This window comes from Siphateles boraxobius, unplaced genomic scaffold, assembly GCF_051911475.1.
Source record: "Siphateles boraxobius isolate OS27281-9 unplaced genomic scaffold, OSU_SipBor_1 25, whole genome shotgun sequence".
Lineage (NCBI taxonomy): Eukaryota > Metazoa > Chordata > Actinopteri > Cypriniformes > Leuciscidae > Siphateles > Siphateles boraxobius.
Window position 1 is genome coordinate 2,162,276 of NW_027508866.1, and position 18,564 is coordinate 2,180,839.

Here is an 18,564-nt window from a genome sequence, read left to right on the forward strand (position 1 = left end):
TGTTGAATGCCATTTATTCACATTGTAGCAGTGACTCTTGTCCTGCCACATACTTGCAAATCCTTAATTTCCAATCATTCTGGCCCAAAAGAGCATGTCATCAGTCCATTGACTTCCTTTTGTGTGTGCTAAAATTTACAAAATTCAAGTGCTATTTCTTGCAGTTTTTGTATTACAGAGTGTTTAACACTCGTGTTCATTTATAGTTGACAACAGAAAATATTCTCAATTTATTCAACATGTTAATGGTGATTCTGATATAGCCATACACTGAGAAAATGTTCATTTTAAATCCGTGGGTGGTATTAAATTGAGAATACAAACTAGAAATCAGGGGCCAGTTGCATAAACTTAGCCATTATGTTAAGACAGCGTCTTAAGAGTATGACCCAATACCAGTTAGTCAAGGGACGGTTGTATTCTTTTCAGTCTCAAATTAGGCCAATACGTTTTTATGAAACTTACTTAAAAAAAGTTAAATGTACTGTCTTGAAGAAAAAAAAAATCGATGACTAACTTGTAAGAATAGTCTAAGCGATTGATGCAACCGCCCCCTACTTGTAAATAGTTTTAGCAATAGCAATAGTTTTGTAAAAAAAAAAAAAAAGAGAGAAGTTTACGCACCTTAAGTGGGAAGATAATAATGTTTAGAGGCGAGGCATTAAAAAGTATGCAAGCAAACCCCTCCAAGGAATAAGAAAGTCTGAACACACGATTTACTGAAACTTATGAGGGCACTGACATGAACCTCCTAATAATTATTACACAAAATTCCCAAATTAATGAAGATCATCTGTGTGTCCAGTGAAAGATTGATTAAAATTATATTATAAGTGTTTATATTGGGTGTGACGGTGGACTGACCGTATCCTTTCGAGCGCGCGCTCGCCTCACGCATACCCCGCATTCTTCAGCGCGCGGCCGAAGACCCGCCCCCGCTCCGCCCCCGCCCCGCCCCTCTCCCCCGCTGACCGTTAGTCAGTCCGTGACCGTGTCAAAGTTCCGCGAGTAACGGAAGGAGCGCGGCCGGAGAATGGCGAAGCTCTACGGGATCTCACTCTTCTTGGTGCTGCTGAGTCTGGCGGTGAGCGAAAAGATTCAAAAGTTGTTTCCAGTGTTCATATCACTGACATGAATATAATCTTAAAACTGTTGTGTGTATCCTGAAAGTTTCGTTTGTTTCATTTTGGATTGTTTTCTAAACACTCTATCAACACTCTTTCATCAAGTGCTAATAAGAGAATTGTTTTATATATGATTTAAGAGCGTAAATGTCTGTTTTCTGTTAATATTCACAACTTGTGTGTGTGTGTGTGTGTGTGTGTGTGGGTTTCTGTTTGTTCTCTCTGCTGGTCATTCTTACACAGATGTGTCATAAGTCAGTCTGAGAGGGGATTAAATGTGTGTTTTATTAATGAACTCTAGGAAAGAAATATACTGAAGAACCGTATAGGCTGTATGTCACACTCATATTCTGTTTTTATTGAGACCGACATTATTTGTAGGTTAAACTATTGTATTAGCTACCAGATTTCCAGAGGAAGAGAGCATAATCTTACTCAGGGTGGGAATTAACATTACAGAGTTTGAGGAAGTCAAAACAAAATGTTGGCCGTCTTAAAATTAGGCTATAATGATTTTTTCTTATGGCGAATCTTCAACTCTGGCACTTTATGTAGCAACCAGGTAGTGCTGGGCGGTATGACCAAAAATCCATATCACGGTATTTTTCAAAATGATACTGGTTTCACGGTATAGGACGGGTTTTCTTTTTCAAGCATTACTGGGTGTTAACCACATTATCTACAGAGAGAGACAGTAGATTGACCTAGAATGCCATATTTTAATACTTTCATGAGTGAATATTGTAGAAAAAAAATCCACACTAGTAGACAGTATCCACACACACCACAGAGGTCCAGCAGGAGGTGCTGTGCAGAAACAGCGGTTTCCCCGGTAACGCAGAAACAGCGGTTTCCCCGGTAACGGCGAACACAAAGCAGTGCAGCGCTCATAAAGGCTGCTTTATCAGGAAAGATTCAATTGAAATATCATCGAAACTTTTCTAAAGAGCGTCAGTTCACTTCAGATACATTCATATAAAAACACCCGCGCCGCGTTTTGACTTTGAAACGTGCAGTGCTCATGTTTATGCAGCAATGTCAATGCCAACCACAAATATATTTTCCAAAAGGCTGTGTTGATATTGTGAACCAATGTAGGGGAAATACAGTAATATAATTTGACATCTATGAATTATGGTTTAACATATCCATCTTCACCGTCACACACACAGCTGTGCAATCGCTTTAGTGCCTGGTTACAAATCAGACAAAATCACTATAACGCACTATAATTAACGCCCATTAATGTTTTTTTTTACTTATATGTTTCATATACTAGTATATATAACCAAAGCTATAGATTGCGGAATTAAACATTTCTCGTTCTTAGTGTTTTATTTTGTCAGATTACATAGTAGCATAGCATTCAGCTATGAAAAATGTATATTACGTCTTATTGCGTTATATCAATTAACATGTCGCAAAACATACCTAAAAATGCAATTTCTCTCACTTTAACTATATAAATAATCAGGATAAAAATAAAAGATTATTACATGAATTAAGGGGTTTGATTGATTGCATTAAGATTCGCGAGAACAGCTTTAGATCAGGCATACTACTGGGGTCCTAAGCTGGGACCCATCACTTCAGCACTTCAGCACACCCTCACCACAGTGCGACCCCTCTCAAACTGTGTCGCGCCCATCCCGTTGAAGAGACATACACCGGTATTATGGTACATAAAAAATTCATATCATAATAACGAAAATAAACACCGGTATTCGGTATGAACTGGTAAACCGCCCAGCACTACAACATTTTCTTAACACTTACACAAACTTCATTTACACTAGCTTATTTTTCTTTTTTTTAATCATTTATATTTGCTACTTTCGCATTTCAGTCGTCCCATAGTTGTGAATTTGTTTCCATCATTCCAAACAATGTAGCCTGAGCAGAATATTTTTTACCGTGCATCATGTCCAATCGAGCTGTAATTGTCAAGTTATGAAAAACAGTGTAAAAGTATTATTTAATTGCATGTATTTTTGATTCTTACATCTGTTTTACTCCTAAAAGCTGAAGCTTATCTAGTGTAGTTCCTCACATTATTTGGGTAAAATAGACACTGGTGTGCTTTTGTGTTTGTGCAGGTACTGAACACTTCAGCATCTGGAGGACAGCAGAAGAAAACCAGACAGAAGAGAGAATGGATAATCCCACCCCACAAACTGAGAGAAAATAAGGATTATACAAGTCAAGAATACATAGCCAAAGTAAGTTTTTTGGGGGAAATAAACCCTAGTGAAAAATACATTTACTTACATGTATTTGAAATACATTTATTTTATGCTAAGTATGCTACAAATACATTACATATGTACTAATATAAATACCCTGTTGGTATACTAAATTGGTACTTAAAGTCTGCTATATTGCACTTTAATTATCTGGAAATTGTGTTGAGGTCCAACTAAAGACAGATTTAGGCTTTACTTATTTGATTAGTGGAACTATTGGTGGTATACTTTAGGTACACTTTTATTATCTTGCATTTAAATTATACCCTGATCATACCATCCTTACTAATAGTGATATTAAACGCTTAGGCCTAGGCGAAACTATGGCTCTATTTATCTAAACTATTTCTTGAAACTAAACATGCAAAACATAATTCAGAACTATTTACAAAAATTGTGTTTTTACATATTAACTCTACACACAAACATCAAATGATTAGCCACATAAACACAAAAATGTTGTGTAAAAATGTGAAAAATATAAAACACTTCTATCTTGTGTCTTTTGCTTGTTCAGTGTGCAGTGAGTGTGCAGGAGTTTGTCACACACACACATGTATGTGCCAGAAATACACTGTACAGTATGTACGCACAACAGATGAATTTTACACTTATGGAACTGAGCTACTGGTTGAACCAGAAGTTGACACGTCTGACTGGTATATATGCTTGACAGACCAAAGCCATCACACTCACCAACGGTCGGTTTTGCTTTACTTTAGCTAAAGAACCGAACTCGTTAGAGGTCACACTATTGGGAATATGTGTTGCAGATTTGGCACATTTGTCAGAAGGAAACCTTAAAGCTGTAAAGACGCGTTGACTTGCGTCTGGAGGTCCTGCGGCGCGATAGACACGTTTAGCGCAGCACGATGGATGCGAAAGAGGCGAATTGAGCGTTTGGTGCGAGTGATTTTATTTGGTGCTTTTTGTGCATTCACGTATTTGAAGCGAATTCGCGTCTGACGAATTTAAGTATAAAATATTCAAAATATTTAACCTTTTCAAAAATGTACCCACACTTTGAATATCAGGTAGGCTATTATTTAATTAAATTCAATTTATTTCTATAGCACTTTTCACAATTTTGCACGGTTGCAAAGCAGCTTTACATTGGCTACACATAGAAAGTAGTTACAAAAGTAAAGATATATTATGACAAAATAACATTATTACTTTAGTGTATTCATAATACACTCCAATGCACCTACTGTAGCACATTTGTTTCTCGTTAAATGAACTTTAATGTAAAATAAAATGTCAAATAAATTCAAAAACGTTAATTGCATGAAAAGTAACAACATAAAATGTATTAAAATAATTTCAATCCATTTCCGTCACATTTAAATCTGCAGCGTAATGTGCGTCCGTCAAACGGCCAAATCATTTCATGTGTTTTACATCAGTTGTGCAGTAGCCTTGAGACTTGAAGCCCGCGAGACAATCAACAGAGAAATATTACGAAACTGTTCTGCACGTTCTCGTTCTCCCACCAACAAATAGATCTGTCTGTGTTTTATAGCGTGCACAAGAATACAACTAATGTGGTTTATTTTACACCTGCAGCGTCAATGAATGGAAACAAAACATTTAGCAGATTATAGGTTATTTAATGTTGTGTCTGCTGGCTTTATTTCTTCAACGGTTTCAAGTTTAACGCACTTTCGACACGGTCTACAGTTTCGTGTTTATTTTCACGCACTGTTTACAGGACTGCACCAATACTGAGACTTTTCTCTGCAATTCCCAGTCTTTAAATCCATATCATTTGTGCTGTCATTGATGGAAAAATCTGTTTGCTTATAGCAGGATTGTAGAGGAAGAACACAAAGTAACGTCTCGTTTAGCCTACATATGTAACCAAACGTGTCCGATTGAAAGGGAAACCCCAGTTTTGCGTGATACATACAGTATCTGTGTGGTGGCGTAACTATTAAAAAGACAGAGCTTGTGTTTCAGAGGGTTCGTTTCCAGACCAAAGTGTTTCCTACAATTAATGTCCATGTATCTGTTCCCATTGTCTCACTGGTGTTCTTTAGATAAGCGAGTTACTGGTATCCTCAGTAAAGGCAAATTCTTAAGCTGTGGCATTATTTATAAAGATTACTTTATTGAAGCCTATTTGAAGCACACTATAATGATGCCACACTTCAAGTTTACTTGGAATGCCATTGCAATGCGTTTTAAAATCACAAATGTTTGTTATCAGTATAATAGTAATGTATGTTCAACACTCTTACAGTGTAATTGAATTGCAATTGTAATGTCACCAAAATACATTTGAAGTTTATGTAGTGAATTCTACATTTGAAAACTTAAAAACAAGAGTATATTTAAAGCATACTTGGTAGGGGTCCACTTTATCACAACAAAGTATGTTAAATAAAACTTTAGTTGAACTTCAGTACCTGCTTTTGTACAACTAAAATGCATTTAATACAAACTTAGTTGAGCCAATTTAGCAGACTTTAAGTATACCAATTTATAGCATGCCACAAATATGTTTAGTTATACTAAGTACATGCAAATAAATTGTGCTTACGTTTACTATTTTTTCACTAGGGAACACTTCAAGGTTTTTTAATTAAATAGAGCAACAGGAAATAATGAGTATCTCTCCAGATCAAAAAATGCTAACCATTTTTTTTTCAGATGCTCCTTTTTTAAACCCATATTAAAGTACATGTATTTGATTTCAGATCCGTTCAGACGAGGAGACCAGGACAAGTATCCGATATTCACTGATTGGATCAGGGGCGAACCAGCCCCCCGAAAACCTGTTCGTTGTTAACAGTATGAACGGCTTGGTCAGGATCACAGGAGTGTTAGACAGAGAGAAAACTCCCATTTATTACGTGAGCAGCCCTTTCATCTTTCATGCACGGCTATAAACCTTTATTGCATGGGTGTCTGTCCTTCCCTGAGTAATCTATGAAAGTGTACTGATGACTCAGTATGAAAGATAGCAGCTCGCAGCAACATTTCACAGGAGAGCTACATTGTCATGAAGTGATGAATGTCATGCATTCTGCCTGAATGACAATATTACTAAATGAGGTGTGGCTCATACTTAAAAAAAACACAACTTGTATTTTCTTAGCCTTCGGACATGTTAAAGAGAGGTAAAGTCTGTGCCTGTGCATGTATTTGTTATCACAAAGAAATCGTTAATAAGTTCAAATTTAAGTTGAAATGAAACAAGAATAAATGTGGGGCTTGATTTTGTCCATGGGGAATTGATTGAATGGTTGTGGTTTGCTGTTGGTGGATCTCATTTGAGTGACAGGTTGCCTGCAAGAGGGAGGGGAAGTTATTCTTATTAAAGATTACGAGGTATTAAACCCCCCCCAGCATACTTTGGGTTTAAGCCGTGAGTTAAATATGTTTATTTACACAGCTTACATGAACATGATCATCACTAGGCGACAAATGACTTGCTTATCATATTGTAGCTAGCTAATGTGAAGGGATAGAGAGAGTTTGTGCTTGTGGATCAGAGTTCACACACCTCAACCGAGCAGATAAACAGCATAAATGAGAGGAGTTCTGATTGGGGAGCTTTTATGATATTTTTAGCACACCCTGGTTTATTCTCTCTATCAGGACTGCCTAGTGCCTATCATATTTTAGTTCATTTGAAGGGGTGTTTCATGTCATTTGTGTTACATTGTTCTCATTGAATGCATTTTTTGAGAACAGTTCAAGCATATGTGTTATGGGGAGGATGATGACAGAGTAAGGGTGGGGAAATATGAATGCCTGTCAAGTGAATGGCTGATGATAAAAGTTAAGTTGCCAAATAGATGGTGAGAATATATCCAATTTCATGTCACCAAAAAACAGTTTGAACATGTTGAAATGTTTGTTGATTTCCTGTATTCCAGCTTCTAGGGGTGGCACAGTTTCTGAATGGGAGTAAAGCTGAGAAGGATATTGAATTAAGAATCGTGGTGCAGGATGAGAACGATTGTACTCCTGTGTTTAACTTGACAACTGGATCTGTTCCTGAGCTGAGCGCCAGAGGTACAGGGATCATTCATGAAACTCATGAAATTGATTCGATCATTTTAAGTGTTCAAATTGTTTGTACAGCTGACTAAATGAAGAGTTGCATTATATTAGAATCATGATTTGTCAGGCTAGTGGTCTAAGTTTCATTTAGAGGGGACGTGGGTTTAAAAAACTGCCTCATAAATATGGCAGAAAAAGTCAAAAGACCAAAGAAACTAAAAAACATGTATTCAATGAATTGGCTTGTGCTGCAAGTGGACACGGTGGACAGTGTTAAGCTATTTATTGAAATTGGGCTAGCATTTAAATTTACTAGAATGATACATTTTCACTGACAAAGTAGTTTTGTTTCTGTCGGCTGCTTAAAACGATAACTGGTGAATGAATTGTTGAAGTAATCACTCTTTTGAATTGACTCTTTTTAAAGAAGTCCAAAAACACACATTCACTGAATTGTTTGGGGCAGTTCATCTTTCAGTAAAACAGCAACAATGACATGAATATTTGCATAAAAGCAGTTGATCATATCTGCATCATATTATTTGCTATGAAAAAGATGAAAAAGGTCTTGATTAAAATAAACACTTGCATGTGCAAACAGTGAATGACTATGCAGTTGGGAAAGTCAAGTAAAGGCATTCTCCAATGTCCAAGTACAAAAATGAACCATTACATGGCTTGACCTGGCAGGTGCTGTAAAAGTTTTAAAATGTCTTACATTTCTTTTTCGAAATGTAAATATCCTAAATAGTATAAAAAGTGTCTTAACTATAATTTACGGAGGTGTAAAATTTGTAGAAGGACAGAGTTGTTTTTACCCATTTCTTTTTTTTATATAACAAATGTCTAGAACAAGATATAACAAATACATAACAAAAAAAAAACACTTAAACACTACCTAGAAAAATATAGATTTGCCACTTTGTCATTTGGAAAATTCTTATGATGATTAAATACTTTACTGAAGTCTCTTACAGTTGCAAGAAAAAGTTGGTGTACCTCTTGAATTTCTCCACTGATTATAGTGCAGCAGATTAATGGCATATTTCAAGAGAATCGTTCAAATTGGTATAGAAGCATGAAATTTGGCACAGTTACTCTCCAAGGGTCATTTTTTGGGAAAAAGGCGTTGGCCAACCAAAAATTCAATATGGCCGCTATTTCTGTCAAATGCTCATTGTTAATTGTTCAAACAGTGATATCATGTAGGCATAACATTTTGTGAAAATACTCTCTTCAGAATGTTGTTTTGGAAAACAGTGCTTGTCCCTCAAAATTCAAGATGGCAACCATTTTTCGAGATGGCCGCCATTTTTCTTGGATACTTACATATTTTTTTTCAAATGGTGATGCTATCATGAAATTTGGTACAAATATTCTTCAAGGAACATTATCATGGAAAAAGGTGTGTGCCACTCAAAAATTCAAGATGGCGACCATTTTCAAGATGGCCATAGAATGTACAAATCCAGAAGAAAATGTGACTGGGTGCTTGCAGTGGCAAAACTCACCACTCGGTTGCTAGGGTGTGGTACATGATTGCATACGAGCCAACAAACATGTCTGTACGATGTTCTGGTGCCGAGATATGGCTTATTCATGTGTTCAGGTGGTTGCTAGGTGGTTGCTAGAGTGTTCTGGGTCGTTGCTATGGTGTTGGTAGGCGGTTGCTAGGGTATTCTGGGTGGTTGCTATGGTGTTGGTAGGTGGTTAGTAGTTGTCACAGATGGTCACTATTGGAGTTCTTAGCATTTTCTTGGCATGATTTAGCACTTACTTAATCGCTATTAGCATGTAGCTGTTCACAGCTAGCATGTGTAGCATGTTGGAACTCCTGTTTGCTAGCATGAGTCAAAAGAGCCAACTCCCATCTCCATACGATGTTCTGATGCAGAGATATGCTGCCGTGCAAACGCAAAAGACCGTAACTTCGTTTTTGGTTGAAAATTTGTTATTGATATTTTTGGCACATTTTTGGCCTGTGTACTTACAGCTGCCATCAGTCCCTGTAACTTCTGATGTCCTCAGAGCCTTGTCCTGCACTAATGCGGTCAGATAGTATGCTCTTAACCCGCTCCATCGACAAACGTGTGATATCGATCGTGAAGGATATATGCAGAGTTGACAGAAAAGTGTTACACATGCCGTAGCAGGTGAATACAACAAAGAACTAAAGCCCCGCCTCACCCAGTTCGGTTACCGGATCTGATTGAAACATTAATGCATCTAGCTGGCAGAGAGCCAAAACTTCGCCGGCGCTTTCAGCACTGCCCTGAACACGGTCGAGCCGACACAGGACAAATACATCACAGGGAGTGATAATAATGAAGCAACAAGGGTATATTGGTGCATACAACATAATGAAGCAAGTGCTGGTGCATACAACATCAGACCAGCTCAGCTGTTACAAGCAGGTTATACAATCACAGCGTCCGGAATAAATCCGCGGGACGAGCAAAGTGCACATGCACAATAATAGGGCAGACAGGCAGCTGAAACCACCGCATACTGAAAAGATGCAGAACACAGAAGGTTGTGCTATAAATGCATTAGTTGTCTAGGTAGTCCAGAACGCGCTCCCTACTGAGTCTCAAGGGGGAAAGCACTGCATAGGCTACTTTTCGTGAACGGACGAGGAGCGTGACACCTTGAACACGAATCTCGGTAAGCGTCTGTGAAAGTATGCGTCTTTCAGATCCATCGCTATAATCCAGTCTCCGGGTCGAATGTGTGCGAGGATCTGTTTTATCGTGATCATTTTGAACGCGTGTTTAGAAAGTCTTATGCCACTCAGTACCACTTGAAGATAGCCTACTCTTTACCGCTACGGAAGTATTTTGTCATGTCTAATGAATTAACAGGGCCACCAGAATGCAACCAAAGCACAATAAGTAGATGGCTATAAGTAATTGAAATCATTCAAAATAAATGCCATGATCACTAGATTTTATACAGGTGTTACTATAATGATTTTGTTAATGGTGATCAGCAACCAAATATTGATAATGTGGAAGTCACTGTCTTTTGCCTTGGCGTGACTTCTCACTTTTTGCTGACAATACAAAGGCAGAGTACAGTAACTTTAAAATAGTGGTCAAAAGTCAAGTTTGAGCTCAAGATTCTATTTATGTAGATAATGTTTATTACTTAAACATCTAATTGCCAAATTTCCAGTGTCCTACCTATAATTAATTTGGCGGGACAACTAAAAATCTTTAAAGTCATGTTTTCCAAAAATCGTTGAAGGACCTGACGAACGTGTTGCACATGAACTTGGAGAGAGGGGGAAAAAATTAAAATATCATCGAGATAAACGGAAACAAAAATGTTAAGCATGTCTCTGAGAACGTTGTTGACCAGGGCATGAAAGACCGCGGGAGCGTTGTACAGACCGAAAGGTAAAGTTTTCTTAGTTCCACACTCTAGCGAGTTAAGGTCTTTTGCCTTTGTAGGGCAGTATACGTCTTGCAAAATGTTAGCTAGGGTACTCTCTTTGGTTGCTAGGGAGTGGCTTGGCAGCTGCCAATCATGAAACTCTAAAGGCTGCGTGTCACTATGAATGATATAAACCAGCTCCCATGTCTCTATGACATTCAGAATGGAAGATATACCTCTTTGATTTTGGTTGCTAAGGTGCTCAACAATGGTTGTAGGGAGGGGCTAGAAGTGTTCAGGTAATTCATGATTGAATGTTTGCTGCCCCGGGTAAAACGAGACCACAGTCATGTTTCTATGATACTTCTATCCCTTTTATCTCTTTCAATGGAATGGAACTTGTTGCTAAGGTGCTGTAAATGGTTGCTAAGGCGTGGCTTAATAGCTTCACAATGATCCTGAGAGACTGATTGGTCGTCTGATTAAAATGAGCCCGTCCCCTTGTCTCTATGACACTGTGATCCAGAGCTATGTTCAATACAAAATCCCTATGCAATGTGTATGACTACCCATTTCTGTCAGGGTTCTGTCACTTCTGTCTGGTCTTATCTTAGTTGGTGACAGAGGTCTGACATTCCTGGTTTGTCATGTTCTTGTGTTCTAGTTCTGTTTATTGTGAGCACATGGTTTGTCATGTGTTTCCTTTGTGCTATGTGCTCTCCTGTCTATTGTCAGCCCCTCCCATCTTGTTACCTGATAATTGTATTATCTCCCTCACCTGTCTTGCTTGTTACCTTCTGTCATTTGTTCCCTGTTTAGTCTCCTTGTGTTTGCAGTCCTGTGTTGGTTCGTTATTATCTGTTTCCCTTGTGTTTCCTGTGTCTCAGTTTTAGTTTTCAGTTTTCATGTTGTTTTGTAGTCATTTAATTAAATTTACCTTCCTGCACTTGAATCCTCGTCTTCCTTATTTTCTTCATCACGTGATAATTTCATGGGCCGTCCTACACCATATTAAGTCAATGGGGCAACTTTGGGCAGCTCCTGCCCCCCAGGGGTGCAACTTTTACCCCGTTGTGAGGTATGTTCTTACAGAGCCTGCCAGCCTCTTCAAATGTGGTAAACCACACGTTTCTGCGAAATCGTTCGGAGCTATGAATCGTCAAAGTTTGTCGCAATGTTAAGTCTATGGGATTTTTTTCGGCCGCTTTTTCGCCCCTGGGCCGAACATCGTACCCCCGATCACTTATAAAAGTCATAGCACACCATTTCCGAATAATCCGAAAGATTTGATGCCTCATTCGTGGGTCTGTGACAAAAGCTGCGGGAGGAGATGCTGGTTGGGGACAAATTTGGGGCTTTGCCTTTGGCAATGGCAGCCATCTTGAAAATTGGCCGCCACATTGAATTTTTGAGTGGCCAACGCCTTTTTCCAAAATAGTGGCCCTTAGAGAGTATCTGTGCCAAAATTCATGCTTCTATACCAAAGTGAACGATTTTTTTACTAATCTGCTGCACTATTACTCAAAAATGTGGTCTGATCATCAACACCTGACTAAACTAATAACCAACAGTTGTACTTTAAAAAAAAAAGAGTGAAGAGAAAACATAAGAAAGAAAAAAGTAAGTGAATGCTTGACCTTAGTAACTTGTACATTTACATACTTTTATCCAAAGCGTCTTACCTTGAGTATCTTCTGTAACCTCTCTGCAACTCTCCACGGCACAAAACTGGGCAGAGCACAAATCAGGTAACATACAGCAGATAATAACCAGATAGCGAAGAACAGAACAGAACAGACAGGACAGGACTGGACTGGACTTCTGTCGATAGAACACAATAGTCAATAGCATACGTGACGGTCAATAATAATCTGACAGAGAAGAGGAGAAAGAGAGAACTAGAAATAGAGAGACTAATGACAGGAGATAGAGAGCAGGTGCGGGGATGAGAGAACGAGGACCAGCTGAAGGAGATGAGTGAGTGATAAGGAGTGTGTGTGAGAGCAAGAGAAATAGGAACAGTGAGAAGCCTGCAGATGGAGACAGAGAGGAAAGAGAGAAAAGAACCAGGATCATGATAGTATGAGCATACTCTGCCCACGGAAGTTGTTCGGACCACGAAGCGGGGTTGCGGAAGGCGAGACTGCGTAAAATGCGTCCTATGGTCTGGTTAGCGCGCTCCGCTTGACCATTGGTCTGAGGGTGGAAACCGGAGGAGAGGCTGGCAGAGGCTCAGATGAGGTGACAAAACTCCTTCCAGAAAATGGAGGAGAATTGTGGACCTCTATCCGACACGACATTTTCGGGAAGACCCTGGATCTTAAAAATATGATAGACGACAATCTGAGCGGTCTCTCTCGCGGAGGGGAGTTTTGGGAGCAGGACAAAACGAGCCAGCCTTTGAGAAGCGATCATTAACAGTGAGGATTACAGTATTTCCTCCAAAAAAGAGGAAGACCTGTAATAAAACCGAGCATTATCTGTGCCCAAGGATGCGACGGAACAGGTACGAGTCTATGGAGACCCGCAGGTGGTCTGTTACTGACCTTGGTTTGCGCGCAGACGGAGCAGGACGCTACAAAGCGACGAATATCTCGTTCCCGAGTGGGCCACCAGAATCTCTGCAAAACAGAGACAATAGTGCCCCTAACCCCCGGATACGCAAACAACTTAGAGGAGTGGCCCCACTGGAGGACAGCGCGACGAGCGGAGGAGGGTACAAACAGTAACCCCCTGGGGCAGAGACGAGGCATAATTGAATGAGAAAGTGCGCGTTTAACAGTACGTTCAATTCCCCAGACAACCGCACCCACCACCAATCCTTGAGGAAGAATCCCCTCATCAGTGGGTTCGGATTCGGGGGAGGCGAACTGGCGAGAGAGAGCGTCATGCTTTTGATTCTTGGAGCCGGGGCGGTAGGAAATAGAGAAATCAAAACGTGCAAAGAAGAGGGACCAACGAGCCTGGCGAGCATTGAGTCTTTTAGCCGAACTGATATATTCAAGATTGCGATGGCCATCCAGACAATGGGGGGACTGAAGATCCCTCCAGCCAGTGACGCCACTCCCCTAACGAACGACGAATGGCCAGAGGCTTGCGGTTACCCACGTCGTAATTGCGCTCGGATGGAGACAGGCGGTGTGAAAAGAAAGCGCAAGGGTGGATCCTCTCGTCAGCGGGTGACCGCTGTTTTCCAAAAATCGTTGAAGGACCTGACGAACGTGTTGCACATGAACTTGGAGAGAGGGGGAAAAAATTAAAATATCATCGAGATAAACGGAAACAAAAATGTTAAGCATGTCTCTGAGAACGTTGTTGACCAGGGCATGAAAGACCGCGGGAGCGTTGTACAGACCGAAAGGTAAAACCCGGAATTCAAAGTAACCGAGGGGAGTATTAAAGGCGGTCTTCCACTCGTATCCTACCTTAATGCGAACAAGGTGATAGGCATTGCGGAGGTCCAGATTTGTGAAGAACAGCGCTCCCTGCAGGATTTCAAAGGCGGATGACATAAGTGGTAAGGGATAGTGGTTCTTAACAGTTATGTCATTTAAGCCCCTGTAATCAATGCAGGGACGTAAAGAGACATCTTTCTTCTTCACAAAAAAGAACCCCGCACCAGCAGGAGAGGAGGAGGAGACAATAGTACCTGTATCCAACGACTCTGAGAGATATTTCTCTAGAGCCTCGCGCTCAGGAACGGAGAGAGAATAAAGTCTATAAAGATGGAGCCCTTAGGCCAGTTAATTTGGGGGTTATGCTCAACAAGCCACGGATGACCCAAAACAACGGGGATATTAGGGGAGTGGAAAATAAAAAAATAAATAGTCTCACGGTGGTTACCGGAAACGGTGAGACTCAAGGGAGCAGTAGCACGGTGAACCCTGGCGAGAACCCGTCTATCCAAGGCAAAGACAGTGGTGGGGTCCTGGAGATTGATGAGAGGAATACCGTGCTCAAGGGCCCAGGTTTCATCCACGAAATTCCCCTCGGAACCAGAGTCTATCAGGGCTTGACAGGAGGCGGAGAAGTTGGGCCAGCGGAGGTTAACCGGAAAAGTAGTCTGAGAAAGTGGCGGAAGGTCCAGAGAGGAAGCGCTCACCAGTAACCCTCTCTCTACTGGTGAGCTTTGGCTTTTAACTAAGAGGGTGGTAACGAAGTGAGTATCAGAGCCACAGTATAAGCATAGCCGATTGATAATGCGGCGTTGGCGTTCGGCAGCTGAGATTCGGATCCCGCCCAGCTGCATGGGTTCCGTGTCTGCCACAGAAGCGGAGGAAGAGCTGGCCACAGGTGAAGGGAGAGGTGTAGGCACTGTGTTTGCGAGTGCGTCGTCGCAGCTCTAAATGTTTCTCGACGTGCAGGGCCATGTCAATCAGGGGATCGAGACGGGATAGAGCCCTGCGGGACAGAACCTCATCCCCGATCTCGGCATTAAGACTCTCAATGAAGCGCGCCACGAGCACGGGCTCATTCCATCCACAGGAGGTGGAGAGAGTGCGGAATTCAACAGAAAAATCCACGACCGAGCGTCTTCCTTGGCAGAGGGTGGATAACAAGCGGGGAACCATGAACGGATCGATCAAAAACCCTTAACATTTCCTCCTTGAAAAGGTTATAGTGGCTTAAACAGTCTGCATCAGAGTTCCAAACAGCCGTACCCCACTCACGAGCCCGTCCCTTGAGAAGCGAGATGTTGTAGGTGATACGAGAGCGTTCCTTGGCATAGGTGAAAGGCTGAAGCGAGAAAATAACCTCACATTGTGTCAGAAAAGACATACACTCGGTCTGCTCACCCGCATAGCGGGGGGGGGGGGGGGGGGGGGGGGGGGATGTGTTCACACGGGGCTCTGGAGCGTCCGAAGATCTAGAGGAAGAGTCCATGCGGAAAAGATGGAACTGTTTGGTGAGGTCGGCCATCTGGGCAGCAAGTGTTTCAACGGCATGACAAGCAGCAGAGAGTTCCTCTTTGTGCTTACCCAGCATGACACCCTGGATCTCCACAGCGGCCTGGATAGGATGCTCATCCGCTGGATTCATGTTGGTCGGATTATTCTGTCAAAGTTGCAGAGGGCAGAGTGAGAGTTTTGAAAAATTTAGAACAAGAAATATCTAGATTTTTTTTTCTTGCTTAAGCACGATTCAATAATGTCACAATTGAAGACCACTTTGCTCCCTGTTTGTGGCGATGGACTCATTTTCTGTGTGTGTGATTTGTTAATTCTCATGGCAGATCCATCTCACAGAGTCTAACTAAATGCGGTGGGGAAAATGCCTGTGAGGGGAGATGGGTTGATGATGTGTGTGAGTGATGGCAGAAGTGTTGGAGAGATGGCTTGTAGTCGGTGTGAGGGGATGGAGTCTAGATGGCTCGTGGTAGGGTAGCTGATGGAAGTTGTTTTGTTGTGTTTTCTCTCTGCTACCCTGAGTTTCCTTGTCTTCCTAAAATATGCCACTGTCTCTTTTGTCTTCTTAATGTTAAGTATGAGATTATTGGTGGAGCACCAGGCTGTCGGATTTTGTACCTTGTCCCTTTATGCACACTCCTCGTTGTTTGTGGTCAAGCTAATGACTGTTGGATCATCTGCAAACTTTACAATGGTGTTTTGTGCATGGACACTGTAGTGGCTGGACCCAATTATTCATTGTATTTAATGAAAAATTCAGCAAACCCCCTCTCCCAACAATAAAACTAGAAGCCAAGGTGTCTGTGACAACCCACAAAAGGGCAGAACAGACCCTGGTTACTAAGGCAGCAAAAAGCATGTCAGCAAAATATGATGATAATATGAATTTATGGCGTAAAAGTGTGGAAGGTGGCCACATGCAACAGCTCAGGCCATAGGAAAGACAGACACAGGCCCATAAAACAGGCTTCTCCTGTTCATTAATTTGTGGACAAACCTTGCTATGAATGAACATGCATATCCCATTGTATGTGTTATATCCCATGCATATCCCGTTGTATGTGTTGTATGTGTTATCACTGTTTTGTATGTTGTCTTTTTGTATTGTATCCTGTTTTATGCATGCCTTATGTTACAACTATTAGATAATGTATCCTTGTTGGTATCATGCTTCCTATTAAAGTAGTCCTCGTTCTCATTGGTCAAGGCTAATTGGAGAGTCGTGACCTCTGCGGAAGTTAAAGGGCACTGTCCCATTAACCCTAACTCTCTTCCTTCTTCTGGTTGCTGTTCACGTTGGATCTCATGTTGTCCCGAAGGACAGGGCCTCAACACAGTTAACTTGTCGCAACTTTCCTCTGTCCTGACAACAGCTAACAGCCATGTCAGGCTTACATTGCAAGTTTGTCATCTCTTCATTCAACCCGGAAGAATCTGATTGCAACTTCACGACCATCGAACTACTGATTCATCAAGACTTTCTCTTGAGACTGCCTCCAGACGATCGTTCAAAGAGACATGAAATTCACACTTCTCTAACTACACAAATGTATTGTTTGCTTGGAGATGCTGTAGCACTATTTTCACATGTTGAATATATTCAGCTCTGGAAGAACATACATAGCAGAAAAGCATGTCAAGAATGCCATTATTCTGGAGTTAGTGAGATACAGGCTGTTAGTAAGACCAAAGAGTATAATCCCATACTCATACTCGAAAGTCAGCTGGGGGTATTTATTATTCAAGGTAGCCAAGACTTGGTCTTAGTTCAGTGTCTTTCAAATCAGTCAAATCAGTAAATGATTGATCAGCCACAACGTTAAAACCACTGACAGTTGAAGTGAATAACATATCATTATAATGGCACCTGTCAAAGGGTGGGATATATTAGGCAGCAAGTGAACAGTCAGTTCTTGAATTTCATGTGTTGGAAGCTGGTTTGTCACCACAAGTTTGTCATTTCTTCATTCAACCCGGAAGAATCTGATTGTAACTTCACGACCATCGAACTACTGATTCATCAAGACTTTCTCTCGAGACTGCCTCCAGATGATCGTTCAACGGCTAAGGCCTTGCATAGGTTTAGTATAAGCTGGTTTAACCCTTTTGTTACCAAGGTTCTGATGGTTCTGTTCAGGTGGTTAGACTGTTACGTTTGTGGTTACATTTCCATAGCTTCATTCCCCTGTTTGAACTCCTTTTGAAGGAACCAATTTAGCTCCTACTTCATAGTCGGGTCTAAACCAGCACTATAGGAACTATCTGTGACGTTAGTGTATGCTGATTAGGCGAATGCACGCAAAATTTTGCAATATGCCGAATGCACGCCATTTAAAAAAAAGCTGCAACAAACAGATTATAGCCTATATATTTACTCCACAAACTAACTATACGAACATTGAAAACAGTGATAGACCTCTTAACCTTTACGCTAAGGAGAAAATCCAATGCAACTTTGAGGGGACCAAGCCAAACATGTCTACTTTCTATAGGATTCTAAACCATACTGTCTACTTTCTTTAATAACGTACTAGACAGGACTGTCTGAAAGATCGTAACCTAATGGAAACAGAGAATAGGAACACTATTGTGCTCAGCGCCATCAAAATAAAAGTCACAATAACAAGCACGGCTTACGTCACTTCAGTTCCTTCTGGCATGAAAATGTTCCTGAGGGAACCATTAGTTCTAGGGGAATCACCCTGGTGGCTCGTTCCTTCGATCAGATTGGAAGGAGTGGTGCAGACCTGAAATAATCCAATGATTATAAGAAATATGAAGTAAACGAAAATGCCTGAATCATCAATTTGATAAAAAAAAAAAATCCTGTGTATTTTTTGCTCATTTGCTTTGAACTGGTCAGTGGAGGAGCCTGAATATATACCAAATATTTTTATTTTTATT

The 18,564-nt window shown here is 40.9% G+C and overlaps 1 protein-coding gene across 1 annotated transcript in view; it reads left to right on the forward strand.

Moving 5' to 3' along the window:
* The first annotated feature begins 953 nt into the window (after nt 1-953).
* The window catches only part of dsg2l (desmoglein 2 like), a 43,961-nt gene continuing 26,350 nt past the window's right edge, over nt 954-18,564 (forward strand). Inside the window, exons 1-4 of the mRNA XM_077242056.1 lie at nt 954-1,084; nt 3,221-3,343; nt 6,067-6,222; nt 7,252-7,390. Coding sequence (XP_077098171.1) covers nt 1,034-1,084; nt 3,221-3,343; nt 6,067-6,222; nt 7,252-7,390 — 469 coding nt within the window. The 5' untranslated portion in view covers nt 954-1,033. The remainder of the gene's footprint in view (nt 1,085-3,220; nt 3,344-6,066; nt 6,223-7,251; nt 7,391-18,564) is intronic.